General features: G+C 33.1%; 1 protein-coding gene across 1 annotated transcript in view; it reads right to left on the reverse strand.

Annotated features, from left to right (window-relative positions):
- Positions 1-19,136, reverse strand: part of LOC113520816 (mucin-1-like) — a 353,173-nt gene extending 334,037 nt beyond the window's left edge. The window contains exon 1 of the mRNA XM_052897289.1: positions 18,095-19,136. Coding sequence (XP_052753249.1) covers positions 18,095-18,416 — 322 coding nt within the window. The 5' untranslated portion in view covers positions 18,417-19,136. The remainder of the gene's footprint in view (positions 1-18,094) is intronic.
- Positions 19,137-20,986: the final 1,850 nt, after the last annotated feature.

Below are 20,986 nucleotides of genomic sequence, written 5' to 3' on the forward strand. Positions count from 1 at the left end.
TTGAAGAATGGGAAGTACTAGGAATAATGGGTTATTGAGGTGCAAACTACGTAATTCCTGTTATATAAATTTGGATTAATCGATAAAAAAGGTTTGATTCCTCTTAAATCATTGAAATGCCTTAGACTACATGATAATGATACAAAAAAATAATAATAATAAGGCAGGTACAAATTGTCAAAATCTATTTCATAGTCGTGCTTTGTTTGACTTTATCATGCTTTCTTTGTAACAAAAAATGTTTTTTTTCTTACCGGTTCTTCACAGTAGAACCTATTTTCTAAACCGGCGATAAAAATTAGTTAAATTTACATAAATAAAGATACTGAGCTGAAATCCTTTTTATTTAAAAAAGAATCATCAAAATCGGTTCACAATTGGCGAACACACTGCTTAATATAATAGATAAAATTTTCAGTATATTGCTATTATTATGTCACATATTTTTCCCCATATCTGCCCTTCATACGCTTTCTGTTTTTACCTAATAGTTAGCTTGTAGAGAATGCCATATGGCATTAAGCTTGCCACTTGTACAAAGTTTTATTGTGCAATAAAGAATAAATAAATAAATAAATAAAATAAAAAGTCCAATTTATTATTTATTTATACACCTCTATTTTGAAGTCTATTACAAACTTGTATAATTTTTGTCAGATATTAACTTCTTGTTTCATAACAAATTATGGTCATCCTATATATAAAATAGCACTTGAATATAATGACCACTGGCCACAATTGTGCGCCATTCCGGTTACTTGAAAATTGTTCACAATGAAGTAAATCAAATTCTGAGATTGCTCACTGATTTAAAGGCAGCTATGACTGTTATACTTGGCAGAATTCTCTTCCTGCCCAGCCCATTATGATTAACTGGAGTCATACCATTTAATATTGGGGTATCTGCATATTTCTTCCCGAAAAAATTTGAGGTAATCTTTATCTAATATAAAGAGATTTTGTTTATAATATATGAATATATTAAGTATTACTTTTTATATTTCCTCAATTCAAAAATGCACCGCCTACTTATTTCTCTGTTTTCCCAATGGTTGACTTGTAGAGAACACCGTCCGGTGTTAAGTCTGCCATATGTGTAATATATAGTTCTACTGTGCATTAAAAATTTAAATAAATAAAATAAATATATTTCGTAATCTATAAATCTATATTGTATTAAGTACTGCAAATAAATATAGTTATATAAACTATATTTACGATAGCTACTTTACAAGGTTAGCAATAGTAATCAAGTGCTAAAACAACAAAGTTCCAGGAACTTGGTGTCTCTTGTTTGTTACCTAGGCTTGGACTGGTGCCTGATGATGAAAAAAAATTGTAAAAATAAAAAGCAAATTCTGCATTATACAATACTTGGAGAAATTTATTTTAATGGACCTATTATTCATACATAGAAAGACTTCTAATAGATCTATCTTATGTCTTATGTATTTATTAAAAAAAGTTTTTACAAAATCCCCTCGCAGGCTGGCCATATGCATATTTATCCATTTAAATATATTATATTTTAATTATAATTGTGAAAGCATTGGGATGTAATTACAATATTAAAAGACCTAAATCATGAACACCACAAGATACATGGTAATACCAGTGTTACCTCTCATGTGTTGACATTCTTGTAGATTTAGATATTATGCGTCTGTATCATGTATGTAATTTTACTGCCATATCTTAAACTATAACCCAACATGCATGTAGTGCAAAAATGTACAAATAACTTTTGTACAAAGTTTTATATTGATAAAAAAATATACATCAAATTTCCATATTACCACTCTTATAAAAATATTCCATAATTAAAATCCTAATTTAAAATATTTCAACAGTGCTATAATAACTTTTAAAACTATTCACATCTATTACGGGCCTATCGTATGGAATCCTTAAATACACAAATCAGACAAACGCGTAAAGATCAAACAAACGGCCATAAATAAGTTTAAGTCAATTTAATTTAAAGTTTATCTGTCTGTGGTGATATAGAAATATGGAGACCATTAAAAAGTCACATTTTATGACCCCAACGAAATAATAGAAGTATACCAAAGTCTTAACTTGTACAGATAGAGCATCAAGTGTCAAAAACGAGTCCAATACAGTTAAACTGACGTTTGCCTGACTATAAATTACGATACATATTTTTTTTTATTCAAAAGAAATTGCACCATTTTTTTAGTGTTGGAAGTAATTAGATAAAAATGTTTCCAGATCGGTTTTTTTTTAATTTGAATTTGGAACTATTTATTATTTTTCTGATATAACATAAATATATATTATACATAGGTATTACTTACAAAAAATATACATGTAGGTATTATTTAAATGACGGCCATATTCAATTATTTAAAAACAAAAAGATGTAAAGATGAGAATCATTGTAAATAATTAAACACTAATTATTATTTATTTTTAAAACACTTTCTTAATAATTTTATATTATTTATATGTTTAAACTTTGCAATATATTTTTTCCCAGATACTGGATAATAACTGTACATTTGGGTATCTCTATGTATGCACATATGGATACAAAAGATGACTTGTTTTTGGCGAAGCATTTGTATGGAGACACTCCATCTATACAATCTAAGACCAAACTATAGAGAAGCTGGGTAGACTGGTCGGCAGGTGCCACTGAAGGTTCACTCGGGTTCACGCCCCCTCCCGTCCCCCACCGCCCTCCCAGCATCCGTGCAAACCCGTTCCTCTAATAATATAACGTAGAAATGAAAGATTAATGAGAGCAACCCGCGCACGCCTTTTCACTCGACCATTAGGGTTGTTATCTATCGATGTATTAATATCGATATGTAATTTTCTTATACTACAAAAGTAGCAACCTCAAACAAATGGCAAGTGCAATACTCAGCAGGGAGCTCATTCTAAAGCCTGAGCATTCGTGGGAGAAAATTTCTTTGAAACCTCACTGCTCTTGATCATTTAGGCTCAAGCGTGTGAGAATGATATCCCTGTCGATAGCGAGTGATACGATGATAAAAGTTAAATAGTTAGATCAGGCAAATCAGGAAAAAAGTCGGTGTTGTGTGTGTTATATTCGTATAAATAGGTGGTGAGACTCGCTGTAAATCGTAGTGAGTGAGAAGAGCTCCGCCGACAAAAGCGCAGCTCTTAAATAGGAAAAGGAAATAACAACTATCGATAACACAGTGAGTACAACTCTCGTCCATAAAGCAACAAGTCTCGATCGCCGCAATGAAGACCGCCCAGATAAAATATTAGCCCCGTGCTCGACCGGTAGCCGCTGTAATATATCGATGACAGTGCCATTGTGTCCCGTACATGAGCGGTTTGGTTCACTTTGTTAAAGTGATGTATCGCGTCGCCAACCGAACACCGATCATCGTCCACCGATGACAGTTATGATGTTTCGGATTGATCTAGTATTGTCGTTAAATTGTTTTTTTCCAAGATTTTTAATAGCTTTTTAATAGTAGATGTGGCTGCGACTTCAATGGCGTGAACGGGATAAAAGTAGCCCATATTTTTGTTCACATATATTACTGTTTATGACAAATGTGTTGATTGAATTTTTAATACATGAAAATTTAAAGATAATCTTAACTATAAATTTATATACGCTGATAGAAACCAATAAGCAATGATACATGAGATATAATTAGGTCAGTTGGCTACTGTGATAATAATACTCACCAGAGGGAGACTTTGTACAAAAGTCGATTGGGTACCTCTGTCCCATTCGTGTTTCAACCGTGAAGCAGTTCTGTTTACAAAGCTGTGTTTCGGTTTGAAGGGTGGGATATGGCGTGAATTTACTGGGTACAGAGGAATAACACCCGAGTCCTCAGGAATAGCAAAGCATGGGGGGTATCATGGACGAAACAGTATACTCTGTTATGTCCATGGTACTGCTCATGTCTATAGGCGACAGTTACCACTTTTCATCAGGTGGACTGTCAGCTTGTTTGCCATTCTAAGTTGTATAAAAAAAAACTTCGTCGTACTACTAGTTATACCCTATACTTAGTAAAATCTGACTGATTAAAAAACAGTGGCGCATAGCTTCACCATCATTCATTTCATCATTATTATCATACCAACTATTTACTGTTCATTACTGAACAAAGATCTCCCCCTACCGGGGGATTTTGCCAGTAGTACATATATATAATTGGCAGGCGGGTATGCAACCGCAGTTAGGCTTTAGTGATGTTTTAACAGGGAGACTGCTGCCCGTATCTCGTCCATTATGTTTCCATAGTCGCCTCTTACGAAAAGGAAAGATGCTATGCTAGGACCACATAACAATTACTTCGCTATAGTCGAGTAAAAATATTAATAGATACTTATTTAGAGTTAAGGCATCTACTTTTTGCTAAACTATGGCCTTTTGTGTCTGCCATTGCTATTAGTACTATAAAACTATCTAGACAATACTATGTAAGTAAATTAACTAGATAACATTAATTTGTAAGAGTAGGTGCCTAGTATTAAGCAGGAACTAATTATTACATCATTTCCTTCAACATTGTAACTGTTATCTAAAGATCAATCAGATAAACACGTCGAAATATATGTACGAAACATTTTGATACATTAACTCGCTCAGTTCACAGTCGATGATGAAAGTAATTTATTATTGACATATATAAAAAAGTGGCTTGAAAATAATGTCTTTTTTTATACAACTTAGAATGGCAAACAAACTGACGGTCCACCTGATGGAAAGTGTCCACCGTCGCCTATAGACATGAGCAGTACCATGGACATAACAGAGTATACTGTTTCGCCCATGATACCCCCTAAGCGTTGCCATCCCTGAGGACTCAGGTGTTATTCCTCTATACCCTATAAATTCACTGCCATATCCCACCCTTCAAACCGAAACATAGCTATGCAAACACAACAGCATCACGGCCTTATATAATAGGCCTCCCCCATAAATAGGAGTTTCGCTAGTACTTGCTATGCTTGGCAGGCGGGTTGGCAACCGCAGTTAGGCTTTAGGTGATATTTTAAGAGGAACGTTACTGTTCATCTCTCGACCATTAAGTTCCTTTGGTCGCCTCTTACAACACCAATAGGAAAGGAAATGGTGGCCCATTCTATACCGGGACCACACGACCTTATCATACTATAACAACCTTTTTTTTTGAGTGAAAATGGAATGAATGATAACTCTACCTACACTACCGGTATACGCTGATGAAGTACCGGTCATTTATTAAGGGTGAAAATGAAATGGTAACCCCGTCTGCGCATAGGTATATACTTGCGAAAGAACAGTGATAGATGATGGCTGATGACGAAAGCAAGTGTTAATCCATCGTGATGAATTAGACAAGAATTAATCACTATGGTTTCCAGGCGTAACCACGTGGAGGTCGACCTTACAAGCTATATACTGCTAACAATAAGGCTAATCGCCCCATTACTAACAATCCTATTACTGTCTCACTGCTGAGCACGGATCTCTTCCCATAAGAGGAGAATATAGTCTATTATTACGAGACTGAGCAGGCGGACTGGTATAGAGTTTTATTACCGATTATATCGACTTCAAAAAGAGGGGGATTCTTGTGTATTTTTTATGTTCCGCTACCTTATGACTGCATCAATTATAAACTGATTTGGAATGTATTCATTTACTAATACTATCATATACTTATAGATTATTCCCATTAAAATTTCATCAAAATCGGATTAGTAACTTTGTTTTAAATCATAATAATTGGTATTGCCACAATTAAAGTTACATTTTTTGCAACACGATCTTAAAATATCCATAAAAATTTACTTTTTAAGGTACAAAACGTAAATTATAAACTCATAGTTTCCCTCGTAGTGATTACATGACTATTTTTATTTTCGGAATAAAAATGAAACGCAACCGTTAGATTTCGTCAAAAAAACTCTTAAAGTCGAAATTCTTGAGGTGCATAACAATAATTTATCAAGCGGCTGTAATAATTTCGGTGACCATCCGTCGCTCCGTGTTTTCTCAACTAATGATTTCCGGTGATCGTTGAAAATAAATCTTGGTAGGGCTTAGAAAGCATCAGCAAAATTGGTCACGTCTCGTCATTTTGTACAACTGGAACATAATCTTACTATTAATAACCGCGTATTAACATAAGATAGTAAAAACCAAAGATTGATGCACACGACCGCGCAGCAGTGAAACCATCCGACCGTGTGAAATATGCTGATGATGTTAGCAGAAATGTCAGAAACGGAGCTCACGGAGTAAGGCAGCGATCAGCGAGTATGTTTAATAGTCCGAGACTGGTGGAAAGTATGAAATTATTTACAGGCAACCTTGTTTTTCTACGATTCCAAAGGGAAGTTCACAATATTTTAAATGCACTATCGACAGAAGCTGTCGTGACCATGACATGGTGCAATCCACGTCGAAACGTCGGCAATGAAAAAGCAGGTATGTATGTACTATTTACCTACAATTTTTCATTGAATTAAGTTCCGATAGTGTATTCAAAATATGTGTCACTAACACGGAAGTTTCAAATTAACTAAAATACAAAATTACATTATAAAAAAGTAAGTTACGAATTTTAAATAGTTTTATAAATCACATAACGATTTCATTATCAAACTTCTATATTGTCATTTTTTCAAATGCAAGATAATTTTTGAATATTGGGTATCATGTAAAATAAAACATACGGATGAATTCAGACCATATTTTAGCACTCTTAATAGAATTATTTATTTTCTTTTAAAAAAAAATCTCACAAATGTAACTACGAGTAACAACAGCATTTGTCGATAGTTGAAATTAGATGAACATCCCACTTGACTCTTTGCTTTTCATACGAGTATGAAAAAATATACAAACATGAATCCAGAGACAAATAAACAAAATTTTATTTAATAACAGTTCCTTAAATAATTATGAGAAATAATCAAAATTCTCTTTATCTTATAATTATTTCATAATATTAAAAATATACAAACATGAATCAAGAGACAATTAAACAAAATTTTATTTAAAAACAGTTCCTTAAATAATTATGAGAAATAATCAAAATTCTCTTGATCTTATAATTATTTCATAATATGAAAAATATACAAACATGAATCGAGAGACAAATAAACAAAATTTTATTTAATTACAGTTTCATAAATAATTATGAGAAATAATCAAAATTCTCTTTATCTTATAATTATTTCATAATATGAAAAGTATACAAACATGAATCGAGAGACAAATAAACAAAATTTTATTTAATTACAGTTTCATAAATAATTATGAGAAATAATCAAAATTCTCTTTATCTTATAATTGTTTCATAATATGAAAAGTATACAAACATGAATAGAGAGACATATAAACAAAATTTTATTTAATTACAGTTCCTTAAATAATTATGAGAAATAATCAAAATTTTCTTTATCTTATAATTATTTCATAATATCTATTGCTATTGATATATATATTAATAATAATATTAATTATTATTAATTATAATAGATATTAATATTGTTGCCAATATTATAAATGTGAAAGTGAGTTTCTTTGTTTCTTAATTTTTAGTGCCTTAACAATTTAACGTTACAAAATTTGGTATACACGTACTATATAAGATAGAGAAAGATATAGGCTACTTTTTATCCCGGTCAGTAAACATATTTATTTATATATTCATTAGTACATATATGTGTACATGGCGGATTTAATGCTAAAAGCATTCTCTCCCAGTCAACCATAGGGAAGTATCAGAATACTCGAATGCGGTACTACTAATTATTGATATACATACATACAAAAATTAAATAAGCCGAATCATTTTGTAATGTGGATAAAAACATATTACGCCAACTCCAAATAATAATTGGAATAAGGGTAGGAAGATGATGATACATATAAAAATTACATATATAAAATATACAATATTATTTACAAAACTGAGAATAATATAAAGTACTTAAACATATCCCAGTCACACAGACGAAGTCTCGGATTAGAGCTAGTAATGAAAAATCCTGTAATCTTTAAAAGATCACAAATAAAAACACAATTATAGTCCAACATCACGAACAATTGGAACACGTTAAAATTTGTTTTCAAACGTCCTCATCCTACCATAAACTAGACAATAAACAAAGTGAGCAGATAACGAGGCGCAGTCTGCTCGGCTCTGTCCATTGTGCTCCCAGTGATTCCATTTCACCCGGCTTATCATGATTTTGCGCGGCCACTCTCGAAGATATGTTTAATTGCTGCATTTGCAGTAACGGTCACGCTTTCGCGTCCACATGACGGCTATGACTTATAACACCTCGTAACTGGCGTTCCAATGATTCTATGATGTTATCTACACATTTGGTAAACATCTATTTTCGGTGATTTACACCGTAGTTAGATACGGTATTATTTTTGTTAATGTTCTTTAAATGTTAATGTTTAGTTATGAAAATTGGGAAAAAATTATAAAATAACACAACTTTTACATATGATTTCTACTTGTTGGTAATCTACGCGATGTCTGTAAGAAATTCCTCGAACTATTTGTAACTATAAGTCAACATTATTCCCAAAGAAACATGTTTGTTTGTCAAAAACGTTATGTTGAATTGGTAGAAGTCACTTATAAAAATTATTTGATAAGAATTATTTTGTTTGATTCGTCAACTATTTGTTTATGTACAAATACCAACTTCTTTCTTTTTATATTCTTTTAGAATAATGTCAATAATTTCTGTGTAGATTTTACGCAGTGATTTTAATTTAATTTTTCATCACTAGATGTCGTTTTTCTAAATTTAATACGCGATATAGTTTTGTTCCACTTCTTTCTTGTATATTGAAATGAAACTTTTTTTTTTTTTTTTTGTATCATCACTGCTTTATCTAGCCTATTTAAATATATACGTATACTGATTTTCAATACTCTCACCCTTCCGAGTTGTGTATAATTTCAATTAACCTAATATTTTTAAATATTTATTTACAACCAATAACTACTTTAAATAAATACAGATTATTGAAAACAGGTACACATTTGTCTCGAACTTTTTCAACCTATTTAAAGAAAAAAACTCTCAATTCGGTTGTATTTCTTTATGTTTGCTACCTCATAAATCCGACATTTATGTAACCGATTTGAAAAATTCATTTTTCATCTAAAAGGATACATTTTCATTTTAGTTTTATAGAAATTTCAACAAAAACGGTTCAGCAGTTTAATTTTTAAATAAATATAACTGATTATGTAACGACTGAAGTTTTCTTTTGGAGAGCAAAACCTTAAATTATATTTATTTTGACAACATAACTTACTTTTATTCGCTGTTAATTCGAAACAGTTAATTGGGGCATGTATATATATATGTATACACATAATACAGAAATTTTACATGTTAATAACCACAAAAAGTGTGAAAGTCGTACACATACATAATTGCATAAACATAAGTAATAATATTCATATCGCACAGTGAATAGCACAATAAGTTTAACAGATATGGTGTGATATACGAACCGAATAATTAGAGCTACAGGTAGAATTGATCTGCACTGATTCACAGCGTAGTGTTATTATTACTTTATAATGTAACGTGTGTAGTTAGATATGAATAAAGGTGGTACCGCTCCAATATCTATATATTGGATTCCTCGGACATTGATGGTGGAAAAAAGATTTTTTTTTTAACACAACTTAGAATGGCAAACAAGCTGACGGTCCACCTGATGGAAAGTGGTAACCGTCGCCTATAGACATGAGCAATATCATGGGTATCCCCCCATGCGTTGCCATTCCTGAGGACGCAGGTGTTATTCCTCTGTATTCTGTAAATTCACGTCATATCTCACCCTTCAAACCGAAACACAGCCATGCAAACAAAACTGCTTCACGGTTGAAACACGAACGGGACAGAGGTACCCAAGCAATCGACTTTTGTACAAAGTCTCCCTCTGGTAAAAATCTTTGCTCATTCCAATATCGCCAATACTGGACTGATGTCTATATTCATTGCGATCGGGTTCTTCATGTTAATGTTGTATATTTGATTGCCGTGTGTGCCCCGATATAGAATTTTTCCCGTGGGTGCCTTAAGAGGTGACTAAGGGAGGGCGAAGGATGGCCAGCAGCGTGCCTCTTAAAACATCTCTAAAAGCTTGACTACGGTTGCCAACCTACCTGCCAAGTGTGGCAACTAAAACTAAACTAAAACTCCCTTTATCTTATATCCAGCAGTGGACAGTTAACGGTTGAAATAAAAAAATATAATATTCGATAACTAATAATTAATAGATCTCCTATTATGTCAATATATAGATATTGGTACTACGTTATATAGATATTGCTATATACTCGTATCACATCCCTAGTGTGTAGGCTTAAGGCGTATCCACTGTGACCCTATTTTCATTAAAAATCATCTCTAATACGTTTTCTTACAAAATAGGGCCATTTATTGTTTGATTTGAAATAATTGAATTTTGGTAACAGTAGTAATATTTTTTTTATGGATGATAATGGAATGGTAACCCTGCCTGCGCTAACGGTACACGCTGGCGGGACACCAGTGAGGGAGCAGTAAGAATAAAAAGGCAGGTCAGTTAGCCCATCGTGATGAATACACCTGGAATTCAACACGATGGGTTCCAGGAAGTACCAGGTTTATTTTAATGGATGATAATAGAATGGTAACCCCGCCTTACATTAATAGTATACACTGGCGGGACACCAGTGAGAGATGATAGGTGAGAGATGAAGCAAGTCAGTTGGCATATCATGACTAATAATAAATCAATCACAATAGTTTCCAGAGGGAACCGCGTGGAGTTCGACCTGATAGGATATATTGCTAGCAATGAGATTGTTAATTCTCATTACTACTAATTTCGGGATTGAATTCCAGGTATATTCATCACGATGAGCTAACTGAGCTACCTTTTCATTCTTATTGCTCCCTTACCAGTGTCCCACCAGCGTATACCGTTAGCGCAGGCAGGATTACCATTCCATTATCATCCATGAAAAAAAAACAATACTATGACAGCAAAAAATGTACAATATCCAACAATTTCGATAACTATATCTGTTTTTCATTCTCAATATGGGAATACATAAATTTATCATTATTTTTTAATCAAACAAACAACCAAAACTACTGAATGTTTTTTTTTTGTGCTATGTATTGGATTTGAGTTCCCAAGCGCGAGCGTACACCAAAAGCGCAAACGCTAGTTTGCGCTTTTGGTGTACGCTCGCGTATGCCAAGGTTTGCAGCTGGTTGACTTATAATCCAAGCCCAAATCCATCATCCATATTAATGGATGATGGATTTGGGCTTCAACATTGAGTGGGTACTGAGAGCATGACTTTTAATATAACCTTTCTGATGCGGATTAATAGACGATGAGTTATCATGGTGAGTTTTACGATTTACAGGTTGACAGTTGATGGAGTCGATAGAAAATTTTTGGAGAAGGTTTGAGAGTTTATGAAGAGGGTGAGTATTGTATGTATATATATAATATTTTTAATGTACGAACTAACATTATTCTTATACAATTATGAAACAATTAAAAATAAATATTTAATTTTCAACTAGATATCAATATTAATAGAGATGGAAGTTATTCTAAATAATTTAATTACTACAACCACTAACAATTATTGCTAAGAACATTGCTTATTTATAATGCAATCGATCAAAAATAATAAATGAAGCAGCGAACAAAACCACGAAGCCGCTAGTAGTCTCAAATGAGGCAAATATCGATCATTATAAATTTTCCTGCAACGTTAACTGCGCTTGCGCACGCGACCGCACAAAGATTCAATAACAACAGAGTCACCATTCATTTGTTAATTGTTTTATTTTTATTTTATAATTTGTTTATTTTAATATCATGGAAGTGTTTTCCAAAATTGGTCTTTGATTTATAACTATCTAATTTGTTCGAGTAAATTTACCACGTAAAGGTTACGGAAGGTAGAGAAACCGTGTGTTTTTTATACATGATAATGGAATGGTAATCCTGCCTGCATTATTAGTATTACTACATATTGGTAAAGCACTAGTAAGGGATGATAGGGAGGATGAAACTGGTCAGCTGGTCCATAGTGACGATTTCATAAAGCATGATTAACTTTCCCCGTATGGAGGTCGACCTAATAGACTCTATACGAGTATAGCTAAGCAATGAAGCTGTTAGAGCTCCAATACTCACGATCCTTTTTCCTCCAACGAGTCGTGTTTCTGCCATGATTCCGGTGTACTTTCATGGCTGTTTCGGTTCGAAGAATTATATTAATTTAAACACTAAAAATACTGAATCGATTTTGATTACATTTCTATGTGAGAAATCTGACAAGTATACCTATTGAGATGAAAAATAAATTTTTCAAATCGGTCTATAGCCGACGACTATCTATGACCGAATCACCTGCTTTTCTTGAAGTCGGTTGAAATGGACCATCGTGACTAATTCACTAGGATGATAAGTGAAGATAATGTAGCCCTATCATCACTCGCCAAAAACACAGATGAATTTATTTCATAATTAATTCATAATTTATTATTATTTATTCATATTTTTTATTATTTATTTCATAATTTATTCCATTTTCAGCTAAAAAAGTCATGCCTCTAACCTACTCGTAAATAGATATGGCGGAAAAGAGATTGGTAGTAATGAGGTCTAACTGACTCATTGCCAGCAATATAACCTATCAGGTCGACCTTCTCATGGTTCCCCCTGGAAACCATCGTGGTTAATTCTAGTGGAATTCGTCACGATGGGCTAACTGACCTGCTTTCATCGTCTTTCTATCATCTCTCACTGGTGCCCCACCAGCGTATACTGATAGCGCAGGCGCGGTTACCATTCCATTATCACCCATTAAAAAAAATCTAAATATATAGTAGTTTGTTTTAAAGAAAAATGTTTGTAATCAACATTGCGTCAATACATGATAACACGGTCTTCATAAAAAAGTTCTTATCTGGACGCGACAGTACTGTGATTCATTGATGACTTCAATAAAAATATTAAATAACAGATATTATATTCTATTTATATGACATAAAGTTTAAATTGAACTGAAAGTGTAGTTTAGATATTAATATTAATATCAACGTGGAAGTGTGTGTAAATTATTTGAATCGTTTTACCAGTAATATCTACGTCCTTCGGGGTCAGTAGCTATTTTTTTGTTATATGAATCCTTACTATTAAGATAGAAATTCAAAAGTTTGTGACTATATTTGTAAGAATGTATTTTTGTTACGCTTTCATGCAAAGACTACTTACTATACATATTTTAATGAAATTTCGTACATGGGTAGAAGATATCCTAAGTTAAAATATATAATACTTTATATATTGATTCACACGGCCAAAGACGGGGATTATAGCTAGTATTATAAGTATGAAAATAGGATTATTATTACCTCTCGTTTCGACTTATCGTCATCAAATTTGAATACTTATATTTAAAATAAGAAAAGAGAACATTCCTTTTTAAAAGACCGGCGGTACACCTATAATTCCTTCGGTGGTAAGTACTAATGAACGGTAATCACTTACCATCAGATGAGCAGCACGTTTGCTTACCCTCTGTGTTATAAAAAAAAAATGGAGAAAAACATAGGCTACTTTTTACCTTTGTCAATCAATATGCCAGGTCATGTGGACAAAGTCACAGGTATAGCTAGTATTGTAACAATAAAGGAATCCATACATGTTCTATACAAAGTACATATTTATGACATGCCCTTTGTTTATTGTCTATTCTTTAGTCTTTGAAGTATCGACATAGTAGTGCAATTAGGTATTCTATGGTATTTGTTTCTAATTAATATTTATAAGTATATATAATAGTATGTAATATATAGTGAATAATTTTTTATAAGGTATAATCTTTTTAGAAAAAATCCAAATCGGTTTACGAATGAAGAAGTACTGAGGTATCTAGCACACAGGCCAGCAGCACAGCTGCAATGTCTCTGGTGTTGTGGGTGATCATGGGCGGCGGTAGTCACTTACCATCAGATGAGCCGCATGCTCGTTTGCCCCCCATGTTGTAAAAAAAATCAAATATAAATAAAATACAACCGGATTGAGAACCCTTCTCTTTTTTGAAGTCGGATCTAAATCATGAACTGATTTATATCCGACTTCAAAAAAACATCTTTAAAACCTTTATTTAAATTAATACATATTAATTTTATACTATGTTACCTATCACGGATTGTTTAGAAAAATATATAATAGTGGAGTTGTTGATGATGATGATTTTTATAAAATGGTACATGCAGTTTACAGGTATGTATGCATTACTCGTTGCAGATAGAGGTATGACACCCGAGTCCTCATGAATAGCAACACATGGGGTTTCAAGAGTGAAATAGTATACTCTGTTATGTCCATGGTACTGCTCATATCTATAAGCGACGGTTACCACTTTCCATCAGGTGGGCCGTCAGCTTGTTTGCCATGGACATAACAAAAATTTTGTTAGAGAAAATGCATCAAAATTGGTTTAGTAGTTTGTTTCCAAATCAAAATAATTAGTTTTGCAACGAATAATGTTGAGGTTTTTTCAACCGACTTCAAAAAGAAGAAGATTCTTCATTTCTATTCTCACAACTTTGTCAGATGTAAACCGATTTGGACAATTATTTTTTTTATCTAAAATTTTGTCCAAAACGTTTCGGTAGTTTAGTTTTGAAATGAAATTAACTAACTTTGGAGTTTTTTTTTTTTTTTTGAGTGGAGCACAATCTAAATTATTTCATAACACAAAATCTACTTGTTTAAAAAACACTGCAATAAAAATACCTCAAAATAACATGGGTGCTTAAAAAATAACAATCTCCAATGCAATTAAAACAATGTGGCTTTAATTGCGTAATGATGTAGGGTGTTCGGTTCTCAGTCGGACTTTTTTTTTTTTCTCTCTTTTCTAAATTAGCTCGGCTCTAGGTGTGCCCCCAGATGTACGTTGTGTGATTCCTTATAATGCAGTATCCTAACTTGAAAATCAGGCAATGGGTGTGACTGTCTAGCCTATATTTACCTACCTATTATTATTATTATCACATGATTTAACCAAAATGGTCATGCACATTGCGGTTTTAGAAGAGCTGTCTCCCGCGAACACTCAGTTGTAGAACGATCTTCCTAGATTTTCTCTAGAGCCTACATATGGGGGTTTTCAAAAAGTGCTTTCATAAGATTTCTTATGGGTCGATCGTACGCGTGATATTCCTGGTGTTACAGAAGCCCATAGGCTAGGGTAACCTCATTTACCATCAGACAGGCAGTTATCTTGTTTGTTACCGTAGTAGTATAAAAAATGAATAAAACGGTTACAAATGAAGAAGGTTAAAGGTGTTTATTTTTAACTTTTTCGACTCCAAGGATGCGCTGCATCCGACTACTGGCGGCCATATTTCAAACGCGTTGGCGAATAAATTCCATGCTAGCACTGATTAACGCTATCGCGTCGGAAGTGCGCCGGCGCTTTTCGACAGGGATTTATCCATTCATTAGCTAAATACAGGCTTTAGATACGCTAATTGAGTCGATTGATTAAGAGAGCTTCTCGCAACTTTCTGTTGTATACCATTTTGGATATAATGGAGTTAGTCCAGGAAAATTCATTTGTAAGAGACAATTGTTGCACTACTGCTTTAGTAAATACGGTATTCTAATTTATAGTCTGTTATATTGAATTCTATCTATAGGACTTGAATATTGAAAGGCAAATTGTCCAACAACAACAAAAATCATTAAATTTTAATTAATATTATCGTTTGTTTCTTTTACCAGAGGGAGACTTTGTACAAAAGTCGATTGCTTGGGTACCTCTGTCCCATTCGTGTTTCAATCGTGAAGCAGTTGTGTTTGCATAGCTGTGTTTCGGTTTGAAGGGTGGGATATGGCGTGAATTTACTGAGTACAGAGGAATAACACCTGAGTCCTCAGGAATGGCAACGCATGGGGGTATCATGGGCGAAACAGTATACTCTGTTATGTCCATGGTACTGCTCATGTCTATAGGTAACGGTTACCGCTTTCCATCAGGCGGGCCGTCAGCTTGTTAGCAATTCTAAGTTGTATAAAAAAAACACAGCTACACTATTGAACTTAATACCTATATTTGTTGCGTATCTAACAGCCTCATTGCTAGCAATATACTACATCATGTTGACCTCCAGACGATTTCCACTGGAAACCATCTTGGTTATTTCTTTATGTATTCGTCACTATGGGCCAACGGACCCGTGTCATCCTCACCTATTATTACTCACTGGTGCCTCGCCAGCGAATACCGATAGCGTGGGCGGGACTAGCATTCCATTCTCATCCATTAAAATACCTATATTTGGACGGAATTAGACAGAGAAATTATCTAAAGTCAGGACATAAGTACCTACCTACCTATGTAATATGAATAAAAATTTCAAGAGAATAAACGAAGTTTTAGCTAAATTAATTTATCTTGTCTTACATATTAATAACTTTATACCCTTTCATGAATTTAGTTGCAATTGCAAATATATTGTTATTTACAATTATATAAAAAATAATACCCTAATAGTTCTTTTTTTACACCGAAGTACTTTACGATTAAAAAAAAATAATCACCAAAAGGTCATCATGTTGTTGCAAACAAAAAAGTACAATCTAATTATGTACTTTCTCGAAGTAATTGGAAAGTGATAAACTTATATAAAAATTAAATACAGATGATATAAATAAAAAGTAAAACACACTAAAAAGTTTTTTATTTCAAAGTCAATTAAAATTGTGCTTTAAGCTAGTTCAACGGAGTCAGCGTTACATCCTAAACAAAGTAATTCAGAGCAATGCGATCTTGCGATATGCTATCTCCCATCAAGTCTATTGTGCCTGTATTGTTACATTTAAGACAGGCAGTTCGAGCTCCTAATTGCGCACAAACTAACCGCATGGCGCGTGCTAAGGGCACAATGTAATTACTTTTATAAATCCACTAAGCTATTTACATGTAGATAATATCAAAGGTTGCGACTTTTGTCTCGGTTACGGTCGAAATATCTAACTGTACGCCGCTCGGGAACATCCATCTTGGCTTGACGTTTCGCACCTTTGTTGCTAATTAGGTAGTTTATATTCTTAGAGCTACTTAATTGAATCTAGAAATTTTATTTCTCTTTTGTAAATCTTCATGGATTAAACAACATTTCTAGACTGTTGATTGCTATAATAAATATTGTCAAAATAAATTGAATGCATTTCTTTTATGACACGAATGTGTTTATAGTAAGGAATAAAACACGTATTTTTGTTTGTTTGTAAAACAAAAATGAAAGCTATTTTTTTTTAAGTGTTAAGAATGAAAGTAGATATAAACATAGTGGACGACTACAGAAATGGTGGATGGACTGTGTGAAAGATGATATGCATAAAAGAGGAGTGAGCTCAAAAATGACGGTTGACTGGGATTTGTGGAAAAAGAAGATAGATTGCGACAACCCCAATAAATGGGGAAAAGCAAGACAATGATGATGAGTAATGTAATTTTACTTTAGTAAAAAAATTTATAATGCTTATTAATATTGTAAATATGAAAGTGAGCTTATCGATTAATTTGTTACTTCTTTAACCAAGCGCTAGGAAATTTAATATGGAGAAAGACATAGTCTACTTTTTGTCACAGTTAAATATATCTCGGTCATATGGATGAAGTTGAAAACAAAAGCTAATTAAATACAGCAAAAAATAAATACACAAAATGCTGCATCTTGGAAGTTTTATAAACTATCAATTCAGTGCCCCAACTGGCACTACAGATATGATAAATCCAAATCTAGTTAACATTTGTATCTTCCAACAGATTACGAAATCTATCGAAGTAAGGATCCTTAAATTCCAAAAGTTTCCCAAAATATTTTAGTTATACGCCTTCGATGGCGAAATATCCTAAAAAATTTGAAGTAATAGAAGATTGCCAATTAGCTAGGACTACTGGTTGTTCGTTACACTGTAATTCAGTGCTATTCTCAAACAAACCTCTAGTATCTTCAGCAAAGACATATGTATGCGAAAAATGTAATACAATCTTACCTTTCAACTTAGTCTGGCATCTCAATTGATCGATGATACTCGTCAATCGATTCTCCCTGTTGATAGTAGGCTTTACTATTTCATCACCTTCATCCACTTCTTCTTTCACTGACACTTCACTTTTCACTTCGGTGACATCATCACTACTTTTCACGTTTCCTGTTTCAGTGTTTGACTCAACTGTTTCCATTTTCTTATCGTTTTGTGTTATCTTAAGGACTTTTAAGACAAAGTTAATACTTCGATTTTCAAATATTAGCAAGTAATTCAAATTGTATAAAATGTTACTTTTAAATTCTATTATCGACACAAGTACACGCATAAATTCAATTCAATTACGTTTTGATAAAATTATTCATGGTTGAATCATCGCTAGTTTTGTTATAATAGATCGATCATAGAAACTGATCGATACAAAGAAATATACAAGTTTATGCTTTTATTTTAACAATAGTATTCACTAGTAGAGCACCATTCATTCCATATACTATATGAATATTGTATTGAGTCTTATCTCCATAGAAATAATGTTGAAATATTACCTGCATTTCATTCTGTATATAAATATAAACAAAACCTCTTTATTATGTAGACTTCAACATTGTTCGGATAATTTCTGTTAAGATATATTCGCTCCCTATCTAACGGCTACAAAATGCAACATTTCTATCTAAAGAACACATAACGTAAGATTATACCAGAAACACATTCAAATATCATCCTTAATGTAAGACCATATAGTATAATTTTATGCGAATCAAACCCATACACACAACACTTGAAACTAAGCTTCTCATGTGAATGTACCTATTTACTGTAAAACGATGACTTAATACACCATTTCAGTGGCGTACAAAATATACGATAGACGGCTAGAATCTAAATCACTTGTTTAAACAAAACATTAAAGCACTGAGAATAGAACACAATTTGACCAAAATGAAAGGTTAACAAAGCAATTTTTCCGTGTCAAAATTGAACATTGGGTTAAAAAGGTAAAACACGCAGGTACAGTGCGCGGTTATCGCAACGAGCAACTGATAACTGAGGTGTCAGGTCAAACGAGCAAACGGGGCGGCACCTAGGTACGTAGGTACTTAATACTGATAAGAACCGATAACGGGCTCTTAACCTTCCGACGGTGGCACTTGGCTGCAAACGGTGCCATCGCCTGAAGTCATTCGTCACTGCATACTTTTTGTTAAAGGTGAAATTAAACTATGTTGCAAACAAAGAATTTCTTGATCCATTAGTTGGAGTAAATTTTTGTTTAATTTTTTTTATACAATTTAGAGTTTACAACAAGCTGACGGCCCACCTGATGGAAAGTGGTAACCGTCGCCTATAGACATGAGCAGTACCATGGACATAACAGAGTATACTGTTTCGCTCATGATACCCCTATGCTTTGCCATTCCTGAGGACTCAGGTGTTATTCCTCTGTACCCTGTAAATTCACGAAAATATTCGAAATGAGCATGTGTATTGTCGTCATTCAGTTTAATATATTACTTCTGAAAGTTGATAATGAAAAAATTGTTAGTAAAAGAAACTAACTGCCCATACAACATACTCATTGTTGCTGTTAGTCAGTCAGTAAGATCGACGTCCATGTGGTCCCACCTGGAAACTCTCGTATTTAATTCCTAGTGAATTTATCACGATAGGCCAACTGATTTGACTTCGTCCTCGCCTATCATCACTCGCTAGTAAAGATTAAAATCACATTATCTTTCTATTGTTACTTGATTATTACAACTATTATTGCAAGATTATTATCATTGTGTTCTTATTTATTTAATATTTATATATGCATATAGTATATATTTATTAGTATTATATATTTTAAATATAGACATAATGATTTGTAAATTATGTAAATACTTATTATTGATGTTTTTATTTCTGTTTTACTACTGCTGTCCAGTCACTACTTTCTATACCATTGTATTAGGTTGACTGGAAGAGATCTCTTTTAGAGTCAAGTTCACCTTTGTTTACATTGTTTCTAATTGTTATTATACTATATATTTTAGTGCAATACAAAATATTTATAAATGCCCTCAAAAAACTCATAAAAAACATCGTGCATCATTCGAGATAAAATTCGTAGTAGTGACGTATTCAATTCAAAAAGTTAAGAAAACAATTGTCTTCATAATTACTGATTTACGAAGTTTTATCTCTTAGCCGTGTGGCCAACCCTTTCCCGTGGGTGTCGTAAAAGTCGACTAAAGGACAACCAGGGATGGGCAGCAGGGTCCCTCTTAAAACATCTGTAAAGCCTGATTGCGGTTGACAATCTGTCTGCTAAGCGTGATATCTACTGGCAAAGCCCCATGAGGAGGAAGCTTATGTTCAGCAGTGGACGGTTAAGAGCTGATATGATGATGATGATGATGACTCTTCTCTTGCAGCTTTTCCTGTGTGATTTAGGTTAAAAATGTACTGTGTTCAGGATATGGTCTTTGGTTTATATTTGATTCAGAAACAAGTAACAAACTTTCATATAATATACTTAAATTCTATTAGTTGCTAAGCGTATTATTATTTTCTTAATTGACTATACTGAATAAAAAACAAGGCTAATTGACATCCTCGTTAATTTTAAATATTTCTCTAAAACCAAACGAGTATTTTATTACAAATGATACTATGAGAAATTGTTGTAATAAAAGGTAAGTACTTAATCTACTTAACGAAATAGAGTGTGGTAAGTTAATAGCTCATCAAAGGTCAGCCACCCAAAGGCGACCCAATGTCCGATAACGTAACTATTGTTCAAAGTTTAACTTTACAGTTTAGATGCAAATAAAAACAATATAGGAAGTGTTCCTTAATTTTTTAATTTTAAAATTGGATGAATTATATTATGCTATAAATGCTTGTTGT

The sequence above is a fragment of the Galleria mellonella genome, unplaced genomic scaffold (genome assembly GCF_026898425.1).
Source record: "Galleria mellonella isolate WM207_F2 unplaced genomic scaffold, CSIRO_AGI_GalMel_v1 utg36, whole genome shotgun sequence".
NCBI classification, from domain to species: Eukaryota; Metazoa; Arthropoda; class Insecta; order Lepidoptera; family Pyralidae; genus Galleria; species Galleria mellonella.